Below are 16,005 nucleotides of genomic sequence, written 5' to 3'. Positions count from 1 at the left end.
TACCGAAAACCCCATCTATAAGTGCTATTTTCGGGTTCCTAGAGTGATCCTGAGCAGCAGAAGGAGTTATATTATGTAGGCATTTATATGCTGTATATTTGATTATTTCAGCTACGCTGCTAGAATGACTGTATGTTCAACCGTATATACCGCTGTTCGTTCTCAGGCCAAATCAACCAAACAATTTCCCAATCGCCTCAACCGTCGTATTCCCACCACTAAACACAATCCCTACATCCCAGCCGGCCGGCGCCTCGCGTTCGACAAGCCGTCGAAACTCCTCATTATACAAACAAACAGCCAACCCCACAACAGCGCTTGGTTCAACAACCACCTTCATCCGTTCCAAAACAAGCCTCATTGCAGCCTTGATCTGCTCCTCAGTGACGGAGAACACCCCCGCCACTTTGCTCTTGTCTGAGATAACCTCCCAATTCAACACGCCCACCGGTGTTCTTAGCCCATCCGCAATCGTCAGAGTATTCACGCTCTGAACCCTCTGTCCAGCCTCAAGCCCACGCCGACAATCGTCCGCGCCCTCGAAGATCGGTTCCGCGCCAAAAACTTTCGTCGTCTTATCCGAGAAGAAAGTTGCAACCCCGGAATTGAGACCGCCTCCTCCAATCGGCGTAATCACCGCGTCCAGACCTTCCCTAGCGGACGAAGACGCGGATTCATGTACACTCAACTCAGGCTTCTCGCGCACAGCATCAAGATACTGCGCATGCATCTCTAGCCCCGTCGTCCCCTGGCCGCAAATAATATGATAATCGTCATACGGTGGGACAAGGATCGCCCCTGTGCGCGCTTGGACGTCCGCAACGACCGCCTCCCGCTCTACACTCGTTGAGCCGCTGAAAATCACTTCTGCGCCGTGCGACTGCGTCCCTGCAATCTTGGAGGGAGTGCTGATCTTCGGCATGACAATATACGCGGGAATCCCGAGAGTTGAGGAGGCGAGTGCAAGGGCCTGTGCATGATTTCCTAGTAGAAGAACGGTGAGCTCATACCCATCTCACCACCCGTAAGACGGTAGCTAGAAGGGGCCAAACCAGAACTATGCGTAACTACCCCCCTCCTTCGCACATTCTCCTCGCCCTCGCGCTCAATCAGCCTCAGCAGCGCGTGAAATGCGCCGCGGGCCTTGAACGCGCCGATGCGTTGAAAGTTCTCGCATTTGAAGAAGAAGTTTATCTTGGGGTGCGCTGGTGTCGAGCCTTCGAAAGGTGTTCCGCGGAGCGCATCGGGCGACTGCGGGGCTGAAGCAATGGCGTTGAGGGTGCGATTTGTAAGGAGCGGGGTGCGGTGGATGTACGGGGTAATGAGGGTGTAAGCTTCTTGGATGGAGGCTGGGGTCGGGAGATGAGGAGCCATTTTGGGTCTGTCTGGAAAGAGTGAATTTTCTGTTGATTTTGAACAGGTATTACAGGGGAAGTGAGTCCTGGTGGGGTTATGCGGAGTTGGAGAGTGATCTATTTGGAGTCGTGAATCATCCCGGCGGAATATTGCGAAATCGGAATATGTGAGTCATGGGCGCTTCGAGATTTGCTGAGTTTACCATTCTAGAAGAATGAGGACGAAAGAAATCAATTGAACTCGGTAACCAGTCAATGCTTTAGTGGTATTAATATAAGAACAAAAAATGAAGTCGTGGTACATTCGTAACTTTTCCCAACCCAGGTTTATACATCGTATTAAGTTATTTCTGGTTCTCGGGACGGAGGGAGCGGACGGCCTTTCCGGCGCGCCAGATCTCGAGATCACGAATCTCCTGCATCTCCTTCTCGTACTTCTCGCGGTAGTCCTTCTGGGAGTTGTAATCCAGAGAGCGCTGGGTCTCTGTGCCGTCGCGAACGCTATCGTAGAGCTCGTTGAAGAGGGGCTTCAGGTTGTCCTTGAAGCGGCTGGACCAGTCGATGGCACCACGACGGGCGGTCGTGGAGCAAGCGGCGTACATCCAGTCCATACCGTTGGCGCCGATCAGAGGGTACAGAGACTGGGTAGCCTCCTCGACGGTCTCGTTGAAAGCCTCGGAGGGGCTGTGGCCACGCTCACGGAGGACTTCGTACTGAGCAAGGAACATACCGTGGATACCGCCCATGAGGCAGCCACGCTCACCATAGAGGTCAGAGTAGACTTCCTTCTCGAAGGTAGTCTCGTAGAGGTAGCCGGAACCGACGGCAACACCCATGGCGATAGCCTTCTCCTTAGCGTTGCCAGTAACGTCCTGGAAGACGGCAATGGAGGAGTTGATACCACGGCCCTCACGGAAGAGAGTGCGAACGGTGCGGCCGGAACCCTTGGGGGCGACGAGGATGACATCGACGTCAGTGGGGACATCGACCTTGGTCTTCTCCTTGAAAACGGGAGAGAAACCGTGAGAGAAGTAGAGAGTCTTGCCCTTAGTGATGAGGGGCTTGAGAGTGGGCCAGGTCTCAGACTGAGCGGCATCGGAGAGGAGGTTCATGACAATGGTACCCTTCTGGACAGCCTCGGTAACCTCGAACAGGTTCTTGCCGGGAACCCAGCCGTCCTGGATGGCCTCCTTCCAGGAAGCACCATCCTTACGGACACCGACAATGACATTGAGACCCTGGTCACGCAGGTTCAGACCCTGGCCGTGACCCTGAGAACCGTAACCGATCAGGGCAAGGGTGTCATTCTTGAAGTATTCCTGCAGCTTCTCACGGGGCCAGTCGGCACGCTCGTAGACGGTCTCCTGGGAGTCGGCAAAGGAGATGGTCTTGACACCACGGACGGGGACGACGGGAGCGGCCACACGGGGAACGGCATTGGCAGCAATCTTAGCGAGAGAGGGCCGGGGAAGGGCGGCGGAGACGACTGATCGGGGAGCGGCGACGCGGGCCACACGGAGGGCACGGGGAAGACCACGGGAAGCCATTGTGTGAGGATTGAGGGAGAGGAGGGGAGATTGGAGGGATTGAGGAGTACTGAAGATGTGAAAGATGATAGGAGAGAGAAAAAAAGAGTCACTGAGGATGGGCAAGCCACAGCTTATAAAGTGGTTGCTGGGGGAGAGGCAAATTCCTGGGGCCGCACGTGATCCGGAGTCGAGCTCATCCTCCCCGGTGAATGGGGCAGATCGTCCCGATGTCGGTCCGCCTTTTCGGAGTCATCGTCCACTTCCGACGAGGCCCGAGCAGTATTATTACAGGCTAGGACCAGATCCAGGGACCTCGATGTTTCTTTATAGAGTGAGAATTAGCCTCGCATGTTTCTCTCCATGGCCGCTCCGCATTTTGTGTATTTTAAAGTTTAGACACCTGTGCTATTACAAGCAGGTTGCTAGCGGACGCTCCGTAGAAGCTCCGACTAGCAGGACCCCGCGTGGATGCCTGATGTTTGTTCCTTAATGCCTGAGGCTTAATGCGTGAAATTCAAGGTGTCGATTCAATAAAGTACTCTGGACTGCGTATTACTCTGCATATCATGATCAAGGCGCCAAAAGTACCCCTTCAAGTGTACGTTTCAGGTGATGTGCCGCGATTAGCTTGCGTCTCACAGAATGTTCTGCTGGCGGTTGTCTTGGGAGTTCACTAATTTGCAGCTTCGCCTGCCTCCCCTCGCAATCTTTTTCCGACAGCTTATCCACCTCAACTCGAGCCGCCTGGACGAGCTCACCAGTATATTCTTTATTCGTATTTCCTCCGTGTGTGTGTCTTCCTCTGGCCATGTACAGCTAAGATGAATTTTCTTTCCGCCCTCGGGAATCTGCCAACCCGACAAGCACTCCTCCTTCTCGACTTCCAAAACGACTTTGTTCGCCCAAATGGAGCTCTTCATGTGCCGAGCACGACAGATATTATCGAGATCATTCCTCCACTTGCCAATGCATTCCGTCGCACGGGCTATGTCGTCTGGGGCCGCTCGTATTATGAGTCACGCCAACCGCTGCTCAACGCTGACGGCCAAGATCTGGTTGTTATAAGCCGCGCCGAAGACTCGGTCAAAAAACGAACAGCAGACTTTGAGCTGAAAGGCCCTGTTCATGAAGAGGCCTTTCTTTCGACCGAAACTCCCCAGTGCTGTCTTCGTCAGACCGCTGGAGCCCAATTCCCCGCCCCGCTACTCGCGGCTATCGATACCGAGTCGGATATCCTAATAGAGAAATCAGAGTATTCCGCTCTGTCTCCAGCGCTTGTCCTCTCCCTGCGCACTCGTTTTGTGACTGAAATCTATCTCTGCGGTTCTCTCTCCAACGCCTCGGTCTACGCGACTGCGCTTGACGCCGTCCGTCACGGGTTCTCGCTTTTCTTAATCGAGGACTGTCTAGGTTACCGGAGTTTTTCTCGCCACGAGGAGACCATGCGGCGCATGGCCGATGTTCTTGGAGCGAACGGCATTACCTCTCAGGAGCTCCTAGAACAGCTGGACCGCGAAGAGACTGATCAGATCGCACGCAGTGCGCCCCGGCTGGCACGGCCTTTACCCCCGGCTGGCATTGAAGGCGATCTGGGGGATCTGGACGTAAAGCTCAACACCGCGAACACCAAAGAAGATAGCCCAGAGCCTCTTTTGAGACGCCGGAGGCTAGAAGATATCTTGGCCGAAATGTCTGACGACGAGCATGGCCATCTCCGGGAACTGGCAGAACTGAGTCGTGGGCAGGTCCGCTCTTATCGCGTCGAGCGAGACGGACAGTCCCATGGACCAGAGTCGGTAGATAATTCGGCGAGAAACACCCGCCGCAAGCGACCTGACCAGAGCGAGTCTCGCTCCTCTCGAACAGAACGTCATCGAGCCAGGAGGCTGAAGCCAGCTACGAACGTCTGTCGCCCTGGTGATGTTATCGGAGAGGGTGATTCCCGGATTGTCTATGAACTTGATTTGCCAGAGAATGCTTTTGAACGCATTCGTGACGAAGTGGCTTGGCAGAAGATGTACCACATGTCCGGACAGGTACCTCGTCTCGTTGCCGTTCAAGGAAAGCGCTCGTCAGATGGTTCCATACCGATCTACCGTCATCCTGCAGACGAATCACCTCCACTTGAGCCTTTTTCCCCTACAGTCGACCAGGTACGTGTCCTCGTGGAACGTATCCTTGGACATCCTCTGAATCATGTCCTCATCCAACTCTACCGTGACGGGCAAGACCGAATCTCTGAGCATTCAGATAAGACCCTCGACGTTGTCCGTGGTTCCTCTATCTGCAATGTCAGCCTTGGCGCCCAACGAGTCATGATACTCCGGCAGAAGGGCTCGACGAACGAAGAAGGCACAGCTAGAGTCACACAACGAATACCGATGCCTCACGAGTCGCTCTTCGTATTGGGCGAAAAGACAAATACTGCCTGGGTTCATGGCATTAAGGCCGATAAGCGTCAAGAGTCCGAGAAATCGGTGGAGGAGCGCGCTTACGGAGGTCAAAGGATCTCGCTTACTTTCCGACACATTGGCACCTTCTTAGACCCTATCAATGACACTATCTGGGGTCAAGGTGCCGTCGCTAAATGCCAGGGTGAAGCGCGCCCCGTAATCCATGGCAACGCAGAAGAAACCGAGCGGCTGGTGCGCGCTTTTGGAGAAGAAAACAGGTCTATTGATTTTGACTGGGACGCCGCTTATGGCAAAGGCTTCGATGTTGTCAATTTTGTCACAGCCACTAGTACAAAACTGGTCCTTGGTGAGGACGAGGTAGCCAATTTGCGGGTTCAACTTGGCTTGGACGAAAATAGTATTAGATATGATACCGTCCCGCGTCAGACCTTACAAATAGGTGGTGAGGCCAAGCTGCCCTTGTACATCGACTCGGACGGTAAAAAGGTCGCTGGCGATCAGTCAATACTGAGATACCTAGCGCAGCGCTCTCCCGATCCAGAACGACAGGGCGTGGAGGTGTTGCGCGGTGGCCATAAGTTATCCGACATTGACGGCCTTCTCGCGAAATGGCGAGAATCCTACAATAGCAGCGAGCCAGATTTTGATACGCTGACCCCGTGGGAACAAACTTTAACCGGGCAGCACTACATTGGCGGGAACACTTTGGCGATTGATGACTGCGCATTCTGGCCAGTTCTAAGGGAGATTGTCCAAAAGACAGGGCCACTCTCAGACAAGGCGTATCCTAACTTAGCCCAGTACTATACACGAGTTGGCAAACGTGGCATTGTCAGGGCAGTCCTCGAAGAAATGAAATGATTGCGGGCGCCCACACCTGGCTGGATTAAATTCCTGGCTACGACGGAATGAGATTTACGATCATCTTGTGTCATAGACAAACTTAACGACCTTCTAAGTTAATTGCGTAGCTTCTGTTTAGTCGTAACCATATATACGGCTCACTTGTTGTTGCAACGTTGTTTGTTATTATATTGCCCAGATACATGGCCACTATACCCATCAGTTAATTACAAGCATTCACCGTCGAAATCAGTTCTTGTCAAGACATCGTTCAACGCAACCCCGCTGCACACAACGGCCTTGAGGAAAGCATCAGCGACAACACTGGAGCCCTCGGCGTTGGTATGCGTGTGGTCATTCGGGTAGAACGAGTTGACCGTGTCTGCGCCGAGCGCCTCAAAGATGCTAGCTGTATAAGCTCCATGATCCACATAGTCAACTCCTGCCCTCTGAGCCGCCAACTCAGCATACCCGACAAATCGGTTCGGCGTGTAGGAGAATGTTCCGCTCTCCCATGGGTTGTTGGGCGTCTGGCTGGAGATCAGGACGTTGGCACCCTTCTCCAGAAACAGCAGCGCCGCATTTTCGATATATGCCGGGAAGGTGAGGACAGTCTCGGCCACCCCGTTGTACACGGTCTCACAAGTCTCGTCGCCATCGCCAGGGCAGTCAGTACGGCCGTTATCGTTGGAGAGAGAGCCGCCGTCGTTGTGTCCAAATTCGATGACAACATAGTCGCCTGCTTGGAGGACATCGGCGATAGCCTGGAAGCGGCCCTCGCGGGTGTAGGAGCGCGCGCTACGACCGCCAATGGCCTGGTTTGAGATCTCAATTGAGACGCTGTCGGCAATGTAGTCACCCCATCCTAGTAAAGTCAGCCACTCAGCATGATGCTTTTAAGGTCACTCAAAAGCCACACTTACCAGGAGTACTGGACGCCATGGTGGAGTCACCAGCCAAGTAAATCGTCTGCGCCAGCGCGGACGGGAGGAGAGAAAGATAAGTAAGAGCGATGGATTTCATCTTGGCAGTAGACGATTGCGTCGTGGTTCGAGACTTTGGCTTGCTCTGGTGAATGTAGATACAAACCTAACGCCAACGAACCTATGCCTCTTTATATACCCGCCAACCTCCAGCCCCATAGACAGACCTCAATCCAGGCACCATCAAATTCCCTTCAGTACGGTAGAACGTCCTATACGTGGAACATGTTGGCAGCCTCGGCGTTTGAGCCCCCGACGCAGGGTTTACCTGTCAGGCTGACGAACATTTTCCCGATCCCCACATCAACTCCGGGGAAGGATGTGTGAAACTCGGCCCAGCGGAGACCTGTTTCATGACGTCTGTCATGACTAGTCGGATAGCTCCAGAGTTGCAACAGTCAGCCTTGTCGTTTTGGGGCCAGAACTCTTCAATCACTCCGTGTCGGTTTCGTATACGGTCTCCTCTCCTTCACAACGGGTAAACCTCGGTCAAGCAGGATACCAGGACCTTTGCTCTGTTGAACCGTCATCTACCAACCTACAGCAGTAGACCGTCAGTACACCAACCCGCAAGACGAACAGAACGAGGGAAGAAAGGGGGAGGCGCTCGCACAGACCGCTCAGCAGCAACGAAACGCCGAGCACGACATAAGGGTCTCATACTCTGTGGACTGCACGTCATGCAGAATTTGTCAAGCGCCTGTTCCCCGCATCGAATCTATCCAGCTGAAGAAGATCGGCCGACCCGGTGAAACCACCAAGACCCTTTCTCCACCTATCAGAAACCCCGTCTACTATACATTATTCACTGTGGGTGCATGAGGATGAGCGGAGCAACACACTTGTTATTCTGCATGACTCTGCACTGTAGGCTATAGTTCGGAGGAGTACCCCTGTGCAGGTTGGTTTCGGGTTAGAGGCAAGCGAAGTGATCATGCCGGGCCAAGGGAAAGATCAATTTCTTGTTTCTTGCTTGCATTCTTGGAAGACACGCTCCTTGGGGGGTTGTCCTTGGTATCTTATTAAGATATCTCTGTGTAGGGATTTCCCTGTAATCGGTAGAGAGTGCATTGTAGTACTGACTAGTGGGAAGTGGAGATGCTCGCGTGGTTGGAAATAGCTCCTCAGATATCCTTAGACGATAGCGTTCCGACGTTGATATAGAAGCATAGAGCTTTTTGTTAATCTTATATATTAAACATCCTACTGCCTAGCACAGTAATCTGGCAGGATGGCCGAGCGGTTAAGGCGTTAGATTAGAAATCTAATCCCTTCGGGGTCCAGAGTTCGAATCTCTGTCCTGTCGAGTTTTTTATTCCGTTTTTTTGATATCCTCATTCCCCATCTAATTGTTGGCATCTACCTAATAATCATTACCCTATGTAAAGTGACTTTTCACCGTCATGATTGTTCCTTCCGCTTTTGTATTTTCATATTCCTCCATGCTTTACCATGCTGACTTTGAAAGCTTCTGAATCGCGAATGGGCACTGTTGTTGCCTGATTTGCGGTGTAGGTGACCGCTATGGATGCAGAGGAAGTGTAACATATTCATTAGACCTGCTTTGCCTTGTTCAGATGGCGCATCCCAATGACTGACCATAAGCTTGTTGGATGCGAATCTGCTTGCTATCTGCAGCCGAGGCACGTGAAGCCGATGACCGAAATAGCTTCAGCTCCCCGCATGCTGCCTCCATCTCCGCATGCTGTGATTATACCATGGCCTGGCTATTAATGCGATCACAGATTGTTTTCCTGCTATACTTGGAGTTCTCTTGCGAGCGAGAATTTGTCTAAATCATCTCCTATATCCTGATATACAGTGCAATAGGCCCGCTTAATCATCGCTTCGCGTTGCATTTATTTTTAGCCGAGGTTGTGCAACTTTGTCCTTTTGGATATATATTGAGACTACATGCATATTACATCGAAGTCCCAGCAACACAACAGCCACACATAGCGAGCATAAACTGCACACCATGGCCCCGAACTACTCGCCCAAGTACTTTAATATCAACTTCCCACAAGAATATGTCGCCCACGTCGAGATCAATCGGCCGAACCAGCTAAATGCGTTCTTCGAGGCGTATGTCCGCAATACAAGCTACCCCCCCGGTCCTCATAGCCCTACGGAGCAGTAATAAGCTAATGTTTATATGGGTTTGTAGCATGTGGCTCGAACTCGGCCAGCTCTTCGGCCAGCTCTCCACTGACCCTGCCGTCCGCGCAATAGTCATCTCTGGCGCCGGCACCAAAGCATTCACAGCCGGCCTCGACGTAAAAGCCGCCTCGCAGGGCCTCCTATCATCAGACTCCAAGGCCAGTGACCCCGCGCGCAAGGCTGTGCACCTGCGCCGCGAAGTCGGCTCGTTCCAAGACTGCGTCTCATCCATCGAGAAATGCGAGAAGCCCGTCATCGTCGCCATGCATGGCTTCTCGCTCGGTCTGGCGATTGACCTCTCGTCTGCTGCGGATGTGCGCTTCTGTGCGAAAGACACGCGCTTTGCGGTTAAGGAGGTGGATATTGGGCTTGCCGCGGACGTGGGTACTCTAAGCCGACTGCCCAAGATCGTGGGAAACTATGGCTGGGTAAAGGATGTTGCGCTGTCAGCGAGGTTGTTCGGGGCGGAGGAGGCACTGAGCGTTGGCTTTGTTAGTCGTGTGTTTGAATCGAAGGAGGAGGCTGTCAAGGGGGCGATTGAGCTTGCGGCCCTTATTGCGAGTAAGAGTCCTGTCGCGGTGCAAGGGACGAAAGAGCTGTTGAATTGGTCGAGGGATCATACGGTGCAGGATGGTGAGTTCAGATTCCCGTCTTCTCCTCCTCCAGAGCGTTCGCTAGGGGTTGGAGAGTATCCCATTCAATACCAAGCTCCCAGTTTGTACTGATAGCTATGTTTCAGGCCTCCGATACACAGCGGTATGGAACAGTGCCGCGCTGCAGACCAGTGACGTTCAGTCGGCGTTACTGTCGGGTATCCAGAAACGGAAGCCAACTTTTGAGAAACTATAGTTTCGAACATACGATCTTCTGAGGAAACTGTCTACTACACATTTATAGTACTGAGCTGGATCTAAAGCCAATATATATTTGAAAGAAGAAAAACTGAAAATCAAGCATAATGTAAAAATGGAAAAAATCGACAGGACAGAGATTCGAACTCTGGACCCCGAAGGGATTAGATTTCTAATCTAACGCCTTAACCGCTCGGCCATCCTGCCGGATTGATAAAGTACGGTTAGTTTTAATAAAATATAAACCCAAAAACAAATAAAAATTGCTTTACAATAGACGCTAGGTAATGCTTCCTGTATCTAACACAATTCTTCACCTCAATTCTTAGCTATCCTTTTTTTTCCTTCTAATTTTCTTCTCTCTCATTTTCCGTCTTTTATTTTGTTTACGCTATTCTACCTTTCATGTTCTACGTTTTATCGGCTACGATTTCAAGCTGTACGAACGGACAGAAAGTAGTAATAAATATTCATATGATTGTATTCTTGATCATTCATTATTGTACTACTAATGTACAGTAGGTAAGGACAGTGCAAGCATTAGCGACTCAGCACAGTAGAGACAGAAAGATAAAGTGAAACAGCAAACACCACGACCCAATGCGAAACAATTGCAACTCATTGAAAGTTCGAAAGCTGGATTGAATGTTCGAAATAGCCGAGAATCCAGATCGAAAGGCGGAAAAGTCGGAAAGTCGTAACCTCGTAAAACAATCGTGTTGGATGTTCAGCTCAGGACGGCCTGTGGTCGGCTCGCTGTGCTGCACTCACACCACCTTACTGAATGGTGATCTTTTTCGCAGTCGGAGGCAGAGCCTTGGGCACCACGAGAGAAAGAATACCGTCCTTCAACCTGGCCTTGACATCATCCTGATTAACACGAGTCGGGAAGGTAAAGGTGCGCTGGAATTCGCCGACAGAGCGCTCGCTGACCCAGTAGCGAGACTTGTTGGCGGCCTTCTTGGTGGATACCTGCTTCTCGCCGGTCTTTGCAACCTCGCTGCTTTCACCCTGGGCCTGGTTCTCTGTATCGGCCTGATCAGTCTTGTTATCGTCGCTGGAGGAGTGGTACTCGCGCTCGGAGCGGCCCTTGATCACCAGAGTCTGTGGGTCGGTGAACTCGATGTCGATGTTGCTCTGAGGAACACCAGGAAGTTCGCCGTCAAGGTGATAGGCCTCGTTGGATTCGCGGATGTCGAAGCGAGGCGCAAAAGACTGCACTGACGTGTGACCGCGAGTAGAGCGGTGGTTGTCGTAGTCATCCAGGAGACGGAAGAGAGGAGCAAAGTCTCCGGGGGTAGGAATGGTTCTGAACAGAGACATTGTGATGGTATTAAGAGGTGAAGTGTTTGTGTGGTGGTTTCGGATTGTTGGCTTTGCTTTGTTCTTGAGTTAATGCTTTAGATGATTGCTTGCTCTGCTTGATGATGGTCGAGCTAGATGAGGAGTCCAGGAGCAATTTAAGTCCTTGGGTGGCATACGAGACGTCTCGATGACGCCAGAATCGTGGTTTCTCGATATGGGGCGATACTTCTGGATAGATCGTGATGTTTCAAGAAGCGCCAAGACCCCTATAGATCAAGCCTCTCGGAAGCTCCCGATAATTCTGGGTCCTTCGACTGATCACGTGACAACAAAGAAGCTCGCCACAACAGAGCTGATCGAAGGAAGAGGAAAGGATGAGGAAAACGAACGCTGATGACTGCTCAAGTGATTACTTCAATGATTTTTGACATTGAAAGGAGCACATGCATGGAGAAGCATGAACATATCCAGGTAAGCAGGTTTTGGCTGAGCACCAGCTCCAAGCGCATATACGTAGATGAAGACGCCTACTCAGCCAGTAGCAGAGACTTCTAAACTGGCCTATCGCTGAAAAAACCAGAATCCATGGCCTGATCCAGGAGTGCTGACGCCACAAGCCGGCCCCCAGCATAGATCCTTGATGTAGCTACATCAGCCAGGCCTAAGCTCGCCAGTCGTTTTCAATGTCGCCATCAGGTGGCCCAAAACCTGTTTCCCGCCGCATCTCCAGTAGGCTGTACGTGTCCAGCCAGTTGTTCTATAGTCGTATGCGGCAAGGAGTCGTCTGGAAGCGAAGGCTTGAATTCGAGTAAAGAGAATCCAATAGAGTGGAGCGTATGTGGTGTATGGGTGATTTACTCCGAATCCTCTTCCTCAGGTTGCATAACTTTCTCGTCAAGTTCCTGAAGAGTAACACCCGTTAGCGACCGTAATCCGGTTATGACGATGCAACCCTCCTCACCCTTCCTAGGCGTAATTTTAGATTCTGTAGTTGACTCTCCTTGATGACAAGGTGGCGGTCATCGTCCAGATCCTCGACGATGTAATCGTGTCGCTCTTCATCGTACTTTAGAATGATGGCTTTCACTGACGGATCGCATTCGATGAGGACTCCTACTCAGCTGTTAGTGCGATCGGTCGGGCAGAGACGGGGATATTTTTACCTCGGACAGCGCGTGGCATATCGATGTGTGTTCTATTAAACTGTGATATGCGAAATATGGTGTAGAAAGTTCAACAATGCTGTGAATCAAGTTTGGTAGGATTTGTCGAAAGTCAAGACATACAGAAGCGAATTAGCGCTATCTGGACTGATCACGTGCCATAACAGCTGCTCACAGCCTAAATATTAAGGCGTGAAATTTCGGCTAAGTTATACTTCAGTCCCTGAATCTCGAGTACGCCATCATACTGTCTTTTGGTGACCTCTTAGCCGTAATCAGCTAGTGAACGTGAAGTACCATTTGAGCTTATAGTTTAAAGAATAACAGCTCCCATATACCGCTGTGACAAGTGGTCTGAAGACTGCTTAATTTTGTGTAGGGGCCAAGGCTGAATACCTAGCTAGCAAATGGTTACTTCTTTTCAAGGCTAAGAAAGGGGGCAATATTGTTCCTATAACGGACTTTGGCGTTAAAGTCAGCATACTGATTGCTATAATTTTAGGCTTTCGTTCCAAGCTCTCTCCGCAAGCGTGGATTCTTTGCCAAGTGGATGTGAATTCTTTACTGGGTACAAAGTAGGGTAGTATAAAGAGTTGCTAGTACCACGTGGTAAGAGGAAGTGTTTTAGTAACCACATAGTGCCTAAATAGCACTAAACTTTCAGCAATCTGGCAGGATGGCCGAGCGGTTAAGGCGTTAGATTAGAAATCTAATCCCTTCGGGGTCCAGAGTTCGAATCTCTGTCCTGTCGATTCTTTTTTTATATTTTTGCTGTGCAGCCATGCATATATACATGGTTTCGCTTTTTGGCCGTTGCTGAAAGGGTGTGCAAGTTTCTGCAGCTGCGGAAAGATTGTACTAAGCGCGAATGTGCGCGGCGAGCACGTAAGCAGTTGGTACCCTGGAATCCATTCAGAGAATGATTAAACCAGGAAATCTATGTCGGTCTTTCTGTTTAACATATCTTGTCATCAACCGGATGTAGAGTAAACGCTCTAGTCCCTATTCGAGTTATCCACCCCTGGCGCACTGGGTTCTTCGGACAACGACGGAGCTGGCGCCGTCCGGCCCGTCCCTGCTTGAGCAATTGATGCAACAACCATGATGCAGAAGCCACCCAAAAGAAGCATCCTAATGGCGTATTCGTAGCTCTGCATGGCAACTTCCTTCTCTGCACCAGTAAGTGATCCAACTAGCGCGGGGCTGCCGAGAAGCTTGTGAATCAGCCCTTCCTCCCCGGAAAACCCGTGCCTCGCGAATCCATCTTCCAGGCCTGCCTTGAGTTCACGCTGGAAAAACCCTCCCCCCATCGCTGAGCCGAAACTGCCAGCGAAGCCGCGGGACATGCCCACGAGAGCGGTTACGATGTAGTGGACTTCTGGCTTGGTCAAGTACAGGATGTGGGCAAAGGTGTAGTTCATGGATGCGCCGATTGCGAAGCCGTCGACGAACATGGCGATTATGTACACGGCTGTGTGGGAGGTTTGGGTGGAGAGGCTGTAGAGGAGAAGGTTTGCGAAGGCGAAGCAGAGATATACAATGATGTTTGACCTGGGTTATTGTTAATGAGAGCGCAAGGAGACAGCCATACGGTAATCTCACCAGTAGAAACTCTCTCCATGGCGAATATGCAGCCATCCCACCAATAATCCTCCAAAACCAAAACCTATGTTCGTGGGCGTTAAGATCAATCCTGCCGAGGCTGGAGACCAGCCTCGAACCACCATTGCATATACGGGGGTGTAAAATAGGACTGCCCAGCGGGCAGTCATCGCTAACAGTGCAGCCAGGCATGTGAGTGAGACGCTGCGCGCCTTCAGTACTTCCGTTGGAACAATGGGTTCAGCCGCGAATCTCGACTCGATGATCCAAAATGCAGCGAAGACGACGAAGGACAAAATGATCGGTGTAACCGGTATTTTAGGGGAAGCGAGGCTGAATAATAGAAGGAAGATAGACATTGCCTAGAGAAGTTAATGGCCAGCCGCATTTTGAGATGCAGATGCTCAGGGCTTACCAAGGTCAATCCCCCGGCATAATCTATATTCTTCAGCCTCTGTATTAAAGATGCTGATTTTGTTGTCCCAGATCCGACCTCTGGATGTGAGGGAATGGCGAAAAACAAGATAAAACCTAGCACCAAGCCCGTTGGCGCCTGGACCCAGAATATAACTCGCTGAACGGCGCATGTTAGGGCTCGGACCTCATTGTAAAGTGCGGAAAGCTTACCCATCCCAGTTTCGGGACTATTAACCCGGCGAGGACTGCTCCCAAAGAGACTCCAATAGTCATTCCAAAGTTAACTATGCCAATGAATACGCCGCGTCGCTTCTTGTTCACCAGATCCAATGTCAATATGATGCCAGTGACCATAAGACCACCTGCGCCGGTACCACTAACAGCCCGGCCCAAAAGAAAGACGGATAGCTTCGGCGCTGCAGCGGTGATAAATAGACCAATCGCTAGCAGAATGCAAGAGAAGAGAACGTAGTTGCGAGGTGTGAATATCTGCGCGAGCCGTCCAGCGACTGGAGTCACACTTGACGCAGCGATCTTGAAACGGTCAGGACTCGAAGATCACAGAATTCTGGAGCTGATCAAAAATACCATAAACGCCGAATTGAACCACGTTGTGTCCGCGAAGGCATTCAGATCCGTCGCGATCTCGGATTGCGCCGTTGTCATCATCGTCATATTCATGGCTAGGCCATATTTCAGTTCTTGGTGACTTTTGCATGAATTCCTCAATCAAATACCCTGAATGAATATCAATGCTCCCATGGCGAGACATATCAACAAGCCTCGTTTGCGCGATACCGAGACCGGCGGTGCCGCTGACCTTTCGGAATCGCGTTCGAGTAGAGGCGTCTGCTCATCGTGTGCAACCTCCTCGGAAACAGGCTCGGCCTCGAAATCATGGCGTGCAGTCATTGCGGACGTATAAATTTGCAAATGTTCAATAATCTGGAGAAATCGCCCATTGGACGAATGGACGTTGACGCCGGAGATTTTTCCTTCTGAGGGATTGAGAAGGGAAGGAGGTCTGAGCTGGAACTTTTAAGACTGTGAGCAACAGTGTGTGTTCTTGGCTGACTCGCAGGCCGATTGGGATTTCTAAGCAACCGTAGTTGGGCTCATTCCTTGGAACCATCAGATAAGCCCGACTTGACGCGACCAATGACTTGAGAAAGTCATACATTGTTCAAGTTTCCATGCAACGAACCGGCACCCTAGACTGCTTATGTGCCGCCGATGCCGTCATCACCACCAACCGCCCCCTCGACGCTGGCCTTGGATTCGCTCATCCACAACTTGGGAGTGACAGCATAACACGAAATAATCCGCACTGTCGTGTAGCCTAATGGCAGCATTAGGCCTTTATGTTATCTCATAACGGACCAA

General features: G+C 51.2%; 9 protein-coding genes and 3 non-coding genes across 12 annotated transcripts; 5 read left to right on the top strand and 7 right to left on the bottom strand.

Annotated features, from left to right (window-relative positions):
• Positions 1-104: 104 nt before the first annotated feature.
• Positions 105-1,510, bottom strand: BDW70DRAFT_27374 (threonine/serine dehydratase). Its single transcript, XM_073743654.1, has 2 exons — positions 1,053-1,510; positions 105-984 (listed from the first exon to the last, which is right to left on the bottom strand). Exons 1-2 carry the CDS (start codon positions 1,372-1,374, stop codon positions 173-175), a joined length of 1,134 nt encoding a protein of 377 aa, XP_073597224.1. The 5' UTR covers positions 1,375-1,510; the 3' UTR covers positions 105-172.
• Positions 1,040-2,964, bottom strand: BDW70DRAFT_27366 (Ketol-acid reductoisomerase). The gene has a single exon (XM_073743653.1). It carries the CDS (start codon positions 2,900-2,902, stop codon positions 1,700-1,702), a length of 1,203 nt encoding a protein of 400 aa, XP_073597223.1. The 5' UTR covers positions 2,903-2,964; the 3' UTR covers positions 1,040-1,699.
• Positions 2,965-3,502: 538 nt separating this feature from the next.
• Positions 3,503-6,296, top strand: BDW70DRAFT_27364 (isochorismatase family protein family). Its single transcript, XM_073743652.1, has one exon. The coding sequence runs from the start codon at positions 3,706-3,708 to the stop codon at positions 6,157-6,159; it is 2,454 nt and encodes an 817-aa protein (XP_073597222.1). The 5' UTR covers positions 3,503-3,705; the 3' UTR covers positions 6,160-6,296.
• A 72-nt stretch (positions 6,297-6,368) lies between these two features.
• BDW70DRAFT_158740 (rhamnogalacturonan acetylesterase RgaE) lies at positions 6,369-7,164 on the bottom strand (the record flags this gene model as incomplete). The annotated part of the gene is made up of 2 exons (XM_073740575.1): positions 6,369-7,006; positions 7,065-7,164. 2 exons carry the CDS (start codon positions 7,162-7,164, stop codon positions 6,369-6,371), a joined length of 738 nt encoding a protein of 245 aa, XP_073597221.1.
• A 47-nt stretch (positions 7,165-7,211) lies between these two features.
• On the top strand, positions 7,212-8,053 carry BDW70DRAFT_133691 (uncharacterized protein). Its single transcript, XM_073736369.1, has 3 exons — positions 7,212-7,662; positions 7,788-7,915; positions 7,967-8,053. Exon 1 carries the CDS (start codon positions 7,248-7,250, stop codon positions 7,449-7,451), a length of 204 nt encoding a protein of 67 aa, XP_073597220.1. The 5' UTR covers positions 7,212-7,247; the 3' UTR covers positions 7,452-7,662; positions 7,788-7,915; positions 7,967-8,053.
• A 296-nt stretch (positions 8,054-8,349) lies between these two features.
• BDW70DRAFT_t85 lies at positions 8,350-8,430 on the top strand. The gene has a single exon. It is a non-coding gene; the product is annotated as a tRNA-Ser (tRNA).
• A 138-nt stretch (positions 8,431-8,568) lies between these two features.
• Positions 8,569-10,227, top strand: BDW70DRAFT_133690 (enoyl-CoA hydratase/isomerase family protein). Its single transcript, XM_073736368.1, has 3 exons — positions 8,569-9,209; positions 9,292-9,917; positions 10,024-10,227. The coding sequence occupies exons 1-3, from the start codon at positions 9,103-9,105 to the stop codon at positions 10,131-10,133; spliced, it is 843 nt and encodes a 280-aa protein (XP_073597219.1). The 5' UTR covers positions 8,569-9,102; the 3' UTR covers positions 10,134-10,227.
• Positions 10,228-10,261: 34 nt separating this feature from the next.
• BDW70DRAFT_t82 lies at positions 10,262-10,342 on the bottom strand. Its single transcript has one exon. It is a non-coding gene; the product is annotated as a tRNA-Ser (tRNA).
• Positions 10,343-10,912: 570 nt separating this feature from the next.
• Positions 10,913-11,458, bottom strand: BDW70DRAFT_158738 (Hsp20/alpha crystallin family protein; the record flags this gene model as incomplete). Its single annotated transcript, XM_073740574.1, has 1 exon — positions 10,913-11,458. One exon carries the CDS (start codon positions 11,456-11,458, stop codon positions 10,913-10,915), a length of 546 nt encoding a protein of 181 aa, XP_073597218.1.
• An 836-nt stretch (positions 11,459-12,294) lies between these two features.
• Positions 12,295-12,622, bottom strand: tfb5 (TFIIH complex subunit TFB5; the record flags this gene model as incomplete). The annotated part of the gene is made up of 3 exons (XM_073740573.1): positions 12,295-12,342; positions 12,402-12,553; positions 12,604-12,622. The coding sequence occupies 3 exons, from the start codon at positions 12,620-12,622 to the stop codon at positions 12,295-12,297; spliced, it is 219 nt and encodes a 72-aa protein (XP_073597217.1).
• Positions 12,623-13,076: 454 nt separating this feature from the next.
• BDW70DRAFT_133685 (putative MFS multidrug transporter) lies at positions 13,077-15,720 on the bottom strand. The gene is made up of 6 exons (XM_073736367.1): positions 15,360-15,720; positions 15,211-15,305; positions 14,833-15,156; positions 14,621-14,779; positions 14,206-14,567; positions 13,077-14,154 (listed from the first exon to the last, which is right to left on the bottom strand). The coding sequence occupies exons 1-6, from the start codon at positions 15,532-15,534 to the stop codon at positions 13,599-13,601; spliced, it is 1,671 nt and encodes a 556-aa protein (XP_073597216.1). The 5' UTR covers positions 15,535-15,720; the 3' UTR covers positions 13,077-13,598.
• On the top strand, positions 13,274-13,354 carry BDW70DRAFT_t86. The gene has a single exon. It is a non-coding gene; the product is annotated as a tRNA-Ser (tRNA).
• Positions 15,721-16,005: the final 285 nt, after the last annotated feature.

Source organism: Aspergillus foveolatus (assembly GCF_047715535.1).
Source record: "Aspergillus foveolatus strain CBS 279.81 unplaced genomic scaffold BDW70scaffold_16, whole genome shotgun sequence".
NCBI lineage: Eukaryota > Fungi > Ascomycota > Eurotiomycetes > Eurotiales > Aspergillaceae > Aspergillus > Aspergillus foveolatus.
This window is presented reverse-complemented; position numbering and strand designations above follow the sequence as displayed.

Excerpts from the sequence above, each read along its gene's own strand:
- BDW70DRAFT_27374 (XM_073743654.1), bottom strand. The coding sequence starts at position 1,374 with ATGGCTCCTCATCTCCCGACCCCAGCCTCCATCCAAGAAGCTTACACC. Across the intron at positions 985-1,052 it reads GGTAGTTACGCATAGTTCTG|GAAATCATGCACAGGCCCTT; the intron begins GTTTGGCCCCTT and ends TTCTTCTACTAG.
- BDW70DRAFT_27366 (XM_073743653.1), bottom strand. The coding sequence starts at position 2,902 with ATGGCTTCCCGTGGTCTTCCCCGTGCCCTCCGTGTGGCCCGCGTCGCC.
- BDW70DRAFT_27364 (XM_073743652.1), top strand. The coding sequence starts at position 3,706 with ATGAATTTTCTTTCCGCCCTCGGGAATCTGCCAACCCGACAAGCACTC.
- BDW70DRAFT_133691 (XM_073736369.1), top strand. The coding sequence starts at position 7,248 with ATGCCTCTTTATATACCCGCCAACCTCCAGCCCCATAGACAGACCTCA.
- BDW70DRAFT_133690 (XM_073736368.1), top strand. The coding sequence starts at position 9,103 with ATGGCCCCGAACTACTCGCCCAAGTACTTTAATATCAACTTCCCACAA. Across the intron at positions 9,210-9,291 it reads CTAAATGCGTTCTTCGAGGC|CATGTGGCTCGAACTCGGCC; the intron begins GTATGTCCGCAA and ends ATGGGTTTGTAG. Across the intron at positions 9,918-10,023 it reads GGATCATACGGTGCAGGATG|GCCTCCGATACACAGCGGTA; the intron begins GTGAGTTCAGAT and ends GCTATGTTTCAG.
- BDW70DRAFT_133685 (XM_073736367.1), bottom strand. The coding sequence starts at position 15,534 with ATGACTGCACGCCATGATTTCGAGGCCGAGCCTGTTTCCGAGGAGGTT. Across the intron at positions 14,780-14,832 it reads TAGTCCCGAAACTGGGATGG|CGAGTTATATTCTGGGTCCA; the intron begins GTAAGCTTTCCG and ends TGCGCCGTTCAG. Across the intron at positions 14,155-14,205 it reads CATGGAGAGAGTTTCTACTG|GTCAAACATCATTGTATATC; the intron begins GTGAGATTACCG and ends ACAATAACCCAG.